Source organism: Pristiophorus japonicus, chromosome 11, assembly GCF_044704955.1.
Source record: "Pristiophorus japonicus isolate sPriJap1 chromosome 11, sPriJap1.hap1, whole genome shotgun sequence".
NCBI lineage: Eukaryota > Metazoa > Chordata > Chondrichthyes > Pristiophoridae > Pristiophorus > Pristiophorus japonicus.
In genome coordinates this window covers 15,425,238-15,434,619 of record NC_091987.1, presented here as the reverse complement: position 1 = coordinate 15,434,619, position 9,382 = coordinate 15,425,238, and the positions used below count along the sequence as shown (strand labels likewise).

Genomic DNA, 9,382 nt, shown 5'->3' with positions numbered 1-9,382 from the left:
GCCGTGGAAGCAAGTTATCCTCGCTTCGAGGGACTGCCTATGATACCTGACTCTATATCTATCTTGTATTGTACCTGCTTCTACAAAGCTCATTCTACATTGTCCCATCAGACACTCCCTATAGCAGATGTATAAAGAACAGAAATAACAGGGTCGAAGAAAGGGTTACTTATCTCAAACTATTCCAATGCCACGTTGCTGATAGTGCTGACACTGTCCTATCAGGAATGGTGAGCAAGCAATATAACTAAGACAAAGGGCTTTATTCTTAGTGCCCTTGTGGCTGATAACATTGAATTAAAATCCTTGAGAAAGTGATGGGTGAAATTTCTGAGAATAGGCTGGAGATTCGAGGAATTTGGCAAGCTGACTTAGATCTGTTAAGGGACTGATAAAAATTAGATTGACTTGCTAGGATTGGCCAGATCACTTGACGTGGTGCTAACGTGTGCAAGCTTAAGGTTGAGATAAGCAACAGTGGTCAACCAACGAAGTTGGAGACAGTATCAAGTTCAAAGAAAAGGTTTACATACATACATGGAAAAGTGGAAATCTAGCAGACAGGGAGATTGTAAAAAGCAACAAAGGGATACAAAGAAAGTAATCAGCGGTTATATCTATCGGGGGAAGACGGAACAGGGGTTCTGTTCTAGAAAAGAGAACACTGAGGGGTGACCTGGGAGAGGTCTTTCAAATCATAAAAATGTTTGATAGGGTAGATGTAGAGAAGACGTGGGACAGTCCAGAACTAGGGGCCATGAATATAAGATAGTCAAATAGGGAATTCAGGAGAAACTTCTTTACCCAGAGAGTGGTGAGACTGTGGAACTCGCTCCCACAGGGAGTGGTTGAGGCAAATAGGAAGGGGAAGCTGGATAAGTCCATGAGGGAGAAAGGATAGAAGGATATGTTGATGGGGTGAGATGAAGAGGGGTGGGAGGAGGCTCAGACCTGTTGGACCGAATGGTCTGTTTGTGTGCTGTAAATACTATGTAATAAGAGGCGCAAAAAGGAAATAATGTTCAATAAAACTTGCTAAGGCTAACAGCAAAGATTTTTATAAATGTGTTGAGAAAGAGTGTAAAGAGGAATGTTGTCCCATTATACATCATCATCATAGGCAGTCCCTCGGAATCGAGGAAGACTTGCTTCCACTCTTAAAATGAGTTCTTAGGTGGCTGTACAATCCAATACGAGAACCACAGTCCGTGTCATAGGTGGGACAGATAGTCGTTGAGGGAAAGGGTGGGTGGGACTAATTTACCGCACGCTCCTTCCGCTGCCTGCGCTTGATTTCTGCATGCTCTCGGCGACGAGACTCGAGGTGCTCAGCGTCCTCCCGCATGCACTTCCTCCACTTAGGGCGGTCTTTGGCCAGTGACTCCCAGGTGCCAGTGGGGATGTTGCACTTTATCAGGGAGGCTTTAAGCGTGTCCCTGTGATGTTTCCTCTGCCCACCTTTGGCTCATTTGCCATGAAGGAGTTCTGAGTAGAGCGCTTGCTTTGGGAGTTTCGTGTCTGGCATGCAAACAATGTGGCCCGCTCAACGGAGCTGATCAAGTGCTTCAATGCTGGGGATGTTGGCCTGGTCAAGGACTCTAATGTTGGTGTGTCTGTCCTCCCAGGGGATTTGTAGGATCTTGCAGAGGGAGGCATCATTGGTGGTATTTCTCCAGCGACTTGAGGTGTCTACTGTACATGGTCCATGTCTCTGAGCCATACAGGAGGGCGGGTATTACTACAGCTTGGTGACAGTTTTGAGGGCCTGATCTTCAAACACTCTTTTCCTCAGGCGGCCGAAGGCTGCACTGGCGTACTGGAGGCGGTGTTGAATCTCGTCGTCAATGTCTGCTCTTGTTGATAGGAGGCTCCCGAGGTATGGGGAATGGTCCACATTGTCCAGGGCCGCACCGTGGATCTTGATGACTGGGGCGGCAGTGCTGTGAGGCGAGGACAGGCTGGTGGAGGACCCTTGTCTTACAGATGTTTAGTGTAAGGCCTATGCTTTCGTATGCCTCATTAAATACGTCGACTATGTCCTGGAGTTCAGCCTCTGTATGTGCGCAGACGCAGGCGTCATCCACATATTGTAGTTCGACGACAGAAGTTGGGGTGGTCTTGGACCTGGCCTGGAGACGACGAAGGTTGAACAGGTTCCCACTGGTTCTGTAGTTTAGTTCCACTCCAGTGGGGAACTTGTTGACTGTGAGGTGGAGCATGGCAGCGAGGAACATTGAGAAGAGGGTTGGGGCGATGACGCAGCCCTGTTTGACCCCAGTCCGGATGTGGATTGGGTCTGTAATGTATCCGTTGATAAGGATCACGGCCTGCATGTCGTCATGGAGCAGGTGGAGGATGGTGACGAACTTCTGGGGCATCCGAAACGGAGGAGCACGCTCCATAGTCCCTCGTGGTTGACAGTGTCAAAGGCCTTTATAAGGTCGAAGAAGGCCATGTATAAGGGCTGGTGCTGTTCTCTGCATTTTTCCTGAAGCTGTCGCGCTGCAAAAATTATATCCATTGTGCCCCGTAGGGAACGAAATTCGCACTGTGACTCCGGGAGGAGCTCCTCAGCCACAGGGAGAAGACAGTTGAGGAGGTCTCTAGCGACGACCTTCCCAGTGGCTGATAACAGGGAGATTCCTCTGTAGTTGCTGCAGTCGGACTTGTCCCCTTTCTTAAAGATGGTCACGATCACTGCATCTCTGAGATCTCCCGCATGCTTTCCTCCCTCCAGATGAGAGAGATGAGGTCATGTATCCACACCAGCAGTGCCTTTCCACCATACTTCAGTGCCTCTTATATACTGATGCAGGTAAGGCTCCAATGGATCATAAGGAAATGGCAGACCTGTTAAATGAGTACTTTATATCAATTTTGATAGTGGAGAAAGAGGACAAAGTCCCAGCGGAACAAGGGAATGTAAAAATAAATTAAGAGTTGGGATTTTGTGGATTTAAAATAAGTTTTAAAAATGATAATGGAGAAAATAATGGGACTTAAGATAAGCAAGTTTCCAAGACCTGATTGTTTTTACTCCAGGGATATGAAAAGAGAAAATCACAAATGTATTTTACAAAGCTCTCTAGATTTAGGAATAGTGCCAATGGGTTGGAAAATTGTAAATGCCACTACCTTATGTAAAGAAGGAGGGAGAAACAAGGGATAGATTTTTTTTCTCTTTTAGAGGGCATCACACCAAGCTGGCTTTGGCCAATGCTGTGTAGGCATCAAACGTGGATCCTTCTGAACCACTTTAGCTCTGTGCCGGGCCGTTGTGGGGAGAATAGGGCTCGTATCAGTGTTAAGTCAAAGCTTCAGTCACTTTTTCTTCTCTCCCCAGACGAACATTGACGACCAGAAAAAGACACATTGCTGTGGAAGAGTGGAACTATAGAGAGACTCCGAACAGAGCCAATACCAGCAGAATGAAGATGCTCATAACTCTGACCATCCTCCTCGGGGTCACAAGTGCCAAAGTCTTTCAAAAGTGCGAGCTTGCCCGAATTTTAAAGAATGGCGGATTGGATGGTTTTCAAGGGTTCCCTCTGAAAGATTGTGAGTCTCCCCAGCTAGACCACAGCCAAGTGCTGATGCCCCATTTAATCCCGACAGTGTCCGTAGTTTCCCCTTGTCCCAATCTCTTTGTATGACATTCATTTTCACTTGGTTGATTCTGGAGATGAGGGGGTTGACTTATGAGGAAAGGTTGAGTAGGTTGGGCCTCTACTCATTGGCATTCAGAAGAATGAGAGGTGATCTTATCGAAACATATAAGATTATGCGGGGGTTTGACAAGGTGGATGCAGAGAGGATGTTTCCACTAATAGTGGAAACGAGAACTAGGGGGCATTATCTTAGAATAAGGGGCCACCCATTTAAAACTGAGATGAGGAGGAATTTCTTCTCTCAGAGGGTTGTAAATCTGTGGAATTCGCTGCCTCAGAGAGCTATGGAAGTAGGGACATTGAATAAATTTAAGACAGAGTTAGACAGCTTCTTAACTGATAAGGGATTAGGGGGTTACAGGGAGCGGGCAGGGAAGTGGACCTAAGTCCATGATCAGATTAGCCATGATCGTATTAAATGGTGAAGCAGAGGGGCCGTATGGCCTACTCTTGCTCCTATTTCTTATGTTCTTATGTTCATTTTGGTTGATGGGGAATAAATTCTGTCTTGCCACATCCTGAGAACAAACTCACATGATTTAAAAAAAATAGTAGGGATATATTCTCCCTCTTTCATATTTGTTTTTAGAATATAACGATTGAATAGTAAGGTGGTGAAAGTGGCCACGATTTGTAGAATCAGAATCTGTTGGCGTTAATTAACTGGCCAATCAGGACCTGTCTCTAACATTGCTGCTAAAGCATCTAATCTGGAAAATGTTCCATTCATCGAGCTGTGAGTGCATGTACCTTAACCCAAAAGGCCTAACAAATCCTTTTGTACAGACTCATACTGAGAGAATGGATTGCATTCTCTTATACATCCACTCCCTCCACCACCAGGGCACCGTGGCTGCAGAGTGTACAATCTACAAGGTGCACTGCAGCAACTCGCCAAGGCTTTTTCGGCAGCACCTCCCGAATCCGCATCCTCTACCAACCTAGAAGGACAAGGGCAGCAGGTGCATGGGAACACCACCACCTCCACGTTCCCCTCTGTATTGTATTTGCTTCAAAGGTTCCTTGTTTAAGAATTCATGGCAACACATTGCTATTAAGAACTAGTTGGTTTATTAGCAAAGGTTTAACAATCACGCTACACATTACCAGTTCATCCACTAGGCTCACAACTGCATGCCTCATCGTGCATGACCTAGACACTACTGACTGGGGTTTTATTGAGTCTTGTGACCATCACGTGACTGGCTAAGCCACTTACAATACAGCAGCTCTACAAACCTGTGAGCATACTCACAGTGCATACATTACACCCTCCAAGTTACACACCATCCTGACTTGGAAACATATCGGCCATACTTTCATCGTCGCTGGGTCAAAATCCTGGAACTCCCTCCCTAACAGCACTGTGGGAGCACCTTCACCACACGGACTGCAGTGGTTTAAGAAAGTGACTCACCACCACCTTCTCAAAGGCAATTAGGGATGGGCAATAAATGCCAGCCTTGCCAGCGATGCCGTATCCTAAGAATGATTTTTTTAAAACACCTTTAATGGTCTAACTAGGGAAACAGTGGTGTAGTGATTATGTTACTGAACTAGTAATCCAGAGAACTAATAAGTTCATGAGTTTGAGAATTTGAATTCAGTTAAAAAAAATCTTTATTTAAGAAACGGTATCAGTAAAAGTGACCATGAAGCTGTCGGATTGTCATAAAAACCCAACTGGTTCACTGAAAAGAGAAAAAAGAAAAGAAAGGTCATCGGCCCGAAACATTAACTCTCCTTTCTCTCCACAGATGCTGCCTGACCTGCTCAGATTTCCAGCATTTTCTGTTTTTATTCCAACTGGTTCACTGATGTCCTTTAGGGAAGAAACCTGTCGTCCTTACTCGGTCTCAGTCTATATGTTTTTAAAAAATTTGTATACTCATTCTTGGGTATGTGCATCGCTGGCAAGGCCAGTATTTATTGCCCATGCCTTGTGGATTGCAAACTGATATTGTTAAGTTTTTGTTAGACAATGGTATTCAGGGTTACGGAACCCAAGGTGGGTCAATGGAGTTAGAATACAGATGTGCCATGTTTTGATTGAATGGCAGAACAGGCTCGAGGGGCTGAATGGCCTCGGTCATCTCTATTTAACTTGAGCTCATCCAAAATCTGCTGTCCATATCCTAACTCGTGCCAAGTCCCATTCACCCATCACCCCTGTGCTTGCTGACTGACATTGGCTCCAGGTTAAGCAACACCTCGATTTATTAAATTCTCATCCTTGTCTTCAAATCCCTCCATGGCCTCGTACCCCCTTCCCTATCCCTGTAACGTCCTCCAACCTCACAAGCCCTCCAAATTCTCTGCGCTCCTCCAATTCTGGCCTCTTGAGCATCCCCAATTTCCATCGCTCCACCATTGGCGGCCGTGCCTTCAGTTGCTTGGGCCCTCAGCTCTGGAATCCCCTCCCTAAACCTTGGCTCCTCTCTCTTCCTTTAACACGCTCATTGAAACCTACCTCTTTAACTAAACTTTTGGTCACCTGTCCTAATATCTCCTTATGTGGCTCGGTGTCAAATTTTGTTTGATAATGCTCCTGTGAAACACCTTGGGATGTTTCACTACATTGATCATCATAGACAGTCCCTTGAAATCGAGGAAGACTGGCTTTCACTCTAAAAGTGAGTTCTCAAGTAACTGAACAGTCCAATACGAGAATTACAGTCTCTGTCATAGGTGGGACAGACAATGGTTGAAAGAAAGGGTGGGTGGGGAGTCTGGTTTGCTGCACGCTCCTTCCGCTGCCTGCGCTTGTTTTCTGCATGCTCTCGGCAACGAGACTCCTCAGCGCCCTCCCGGATGCTCTTCCTCCACTTAGGGCGGTTTTGGGCCAGGGATTCCCAGGTGCCGGTGGGGATGTTACACTTTATCAAGGAGGCTTTGAGGCTCTGTACAAATGCTGCTTGTTGTTGCTGGTGATGCATGTTTATTTTTGCGTTGGTTTGCAGGGATGTGCACGGCGTTCTACGAAAGCACTTACAACTCAGCGGCCATCAATCTCAACTGGAATAATGGAAAAATCATGTCCGTAGACTGCGGGCTGTTTCAGATCAATAGTTTCTGGTGGTGCCTGGACAAGGATACTCCGGTCACCAAGTTGAACTGCGGCATGAGCTGCTCAGGTAGGCCGACTCGGTCAGCGCTTGCCGAAGTTTTCCCACTTAAAACGATGGCCAGAGAATTGACCCCAGGTTTCAGAAAATTGGCCGTTCCTATCCTCGCCAGAAGGCATGGAGAAGGCATGGAAACCCCTCCCTGTCTCTCTTACCTCTCTTTCCTCCGTTGGGCTGATTGCCTAAACCATCTTTCCCGGTCACCGATAGGGGTTGCCAACTCCTCCAGGATCACCCTGGAGTCTCCAGGAATGACCCGGGCAGTGCTGTGAGCAAGGTCCCATGGTGCGGTGGGGGCAGCATTAATGAAAACTGCTTTTAAAAAAATGTTCCGGGAACACGTTGGTTATATAAAGAAAAATTGGAAATGGTGAGGAAAAAGGTGCATGTGACTGAATCATCCAGTCTCGATTGGCGCCACGTGGATGGAGGAGGAGAGGGGGGGTAGGGCACCAGGAGACTGGAGGTCATGTGATAAAACCTCCAGGAATACGTCCAACAGGCCGAACGTTCCGCAAATCCCCTGGGAGGACAGGCGCACTAACATCAGTGTCCTCGTCCAGGCTAACATCCCCAGCATTGAAGCACTGACCACACTCGATCAGCTCCGATGGGCAGACACGAGACTCCCTAAGCAAATGCTTTATGCGGAGCTCCTTCGTGGTAAACGAGCCAAAGGTGGGCAGCGGAAACGTTACAAGGACACCCTCAAAGCCTCCCTGGTAAAGTGCGACATCCCCACTGACACCTGGGAGTCCCTGGCCAAAGACCACCGTAAGTGGAGAAAGTGCATCCGGGAGGGCGCTGAGCACCTCGAGTCTCAACGCCGAGAGCGTGAAGAGGTCAAGCGCAGGCAGTGGAAGGAACGCGCGGCAAACCAGTCCCACCCAACCCTTCCCTCGGCGACTGTCTGTCCCACCTGTGACAGGGTCTATGGCTCTCGTATCGGACTGTTCAGCCACCAACAAACTCACTTCAAGAGTGGAAGCAAGTCTTCCTCGATTCCGAGGGACTGCCTATGATGATGATGATGATGATGAGTGGCTTGATGTCCCGCCCACTAAAAATTAACGGAGGGATTAGTCCTGTCCTCGTTCACCGCCGCAGCGATCATGAGGTGCCGGGCCTCTGCGGGCAAAATTGGCGCATTGCAGTTTCCGCAGATGTCGGAAGTGCACACTCAAAACCACGGCGGGTCTGCTCCAGTGACCCACCGATGGCGGGGTGACAGTTGAGCCACATTTTCCGTCACCGTTGTCTTGGACGACGCTGGTTGTTACGATTACTAACCTACTGCAGGCACCCAGCATTGCTCAGCGAGGCGGGAGGCCACGCCAAATTTAACAGGTCATTGGGGGCCCTGTCAACGGCTAGAGGAACCACGGGCGGACATTATCTCATTGGCTTCAGGGAGGCCCCCTGGATCTCACTCCAAAAAATTAGTTGTCAGCCACGGCTCAGTGGGCGGCTCTTGCCTCGGAGCCAGAAGGTCGTGGGCTCGAGTCCCACTCTAGGGACTTGAGCACAAAATACTAGGCTGACGTTCCTCGTGCAGTATTGCACTGTCGGAGGTGCCGTCTTTCGGATGAGTCATTAAACCCTCTTAGGTGGACGTAAAATATTCCATGGCACTATTTTGAAGCAGAGCAGGGGAGTTCTCCTCGGCGTCCTGGGTCCAATATTTATCCCTCAACCAACATCACTATAATCAGATTATCTGGTCATTATCTAATTGCTGTTTGTGGAATCTTGCTGTGCGCATTCCCTGCAATACAACAGTGACTACACTTCAAAAGTACTTCATTGGCTGTAAAGTGCTTTGGGGATGGGTCGTGAAAGGCGCTATATAAATGCAAGTTCTTTCTATTTCTTTTTATTTATTCTTATATGATTTTTTTTTGCAGCTTTAACGGACGATGATCTGACTGATGATATTATATGTGTCAAGTCCGTAGTCACGTTGCATCCTGGATTGAAAGCCTGGTACAATGAAACCTGTTTTGTGTTTTTGCCTTAAGCTAAATCTTTGAACATATTTAGTTTCTGCATAGGATATATGACACAGAAATAGACCATTCGGCCCAACTAGTTCATGCTTATGCTCCACTCGAGCCTCCTCCCGTCTTTCCTCATCTAAATCTATCAGCATAACCCTCTATTCCCTTCTCCCTCATATACTTGTCTCGCCTCCCCTTAAATACATCGATACTATTTGCCTCAACCACTCCGAGAAGCAAAGTTTGGCGCCAGCTAATCGCTAATTTTTGATTTTACTTATTTTCTCCGTTATAATTTTCGGCCTTGGTGTTGTCCTGAACACTCGGGATCTCATTCAAAAATGTTTTTTCATCATGCCAATTTGAGATTTGTTTACATATAATTTGCACAAGTTTAACTTCTTCAAAAGTATGAAATTGCATCATGATCTAGGGACCGGCAAGTGAATGACTGGGACAGGAAGGCATTGTATTGAACTTTGGCTAGACCACACTACTGTACTGTACTGCACTGCGTACAGTTCTGGTCGCCATATCATAAAAAGGACATAGAGGCACTGGAGAGGGTGTAAAAGATTCATAAGGATGAAAG

At 47.0% G+C, this 9,382-nt stretch overlaps 1 protein-coding gene across 1 annotated transcript; it reads left to right on the top strand.

Annotated features, from left to right (window-relative positions):
• The first annotated feature begins 3,428 nt into the window (after nucleotides 1–3,428).
• LOC139275507 (lysozyme C-1-like) lies at nucleotides 3,429–8,810 on the top strand. The gene is made up of 3 exons (XM_070892677.1): nucleotides 3,429–3,558; nucleotides 6,629–6,802; nucleotides 8,698–8,810. Exons 1-3 carry the CDS (start codon nucleotides 3,429–3,431, stop codon nucleotides 8,808–8,810), a joined length of 417 nt encoding a protein of 138 aa, XP_070748778.1.
• Nucleotides 8,811–9,382: the final 572 nt, after the last annotated feature.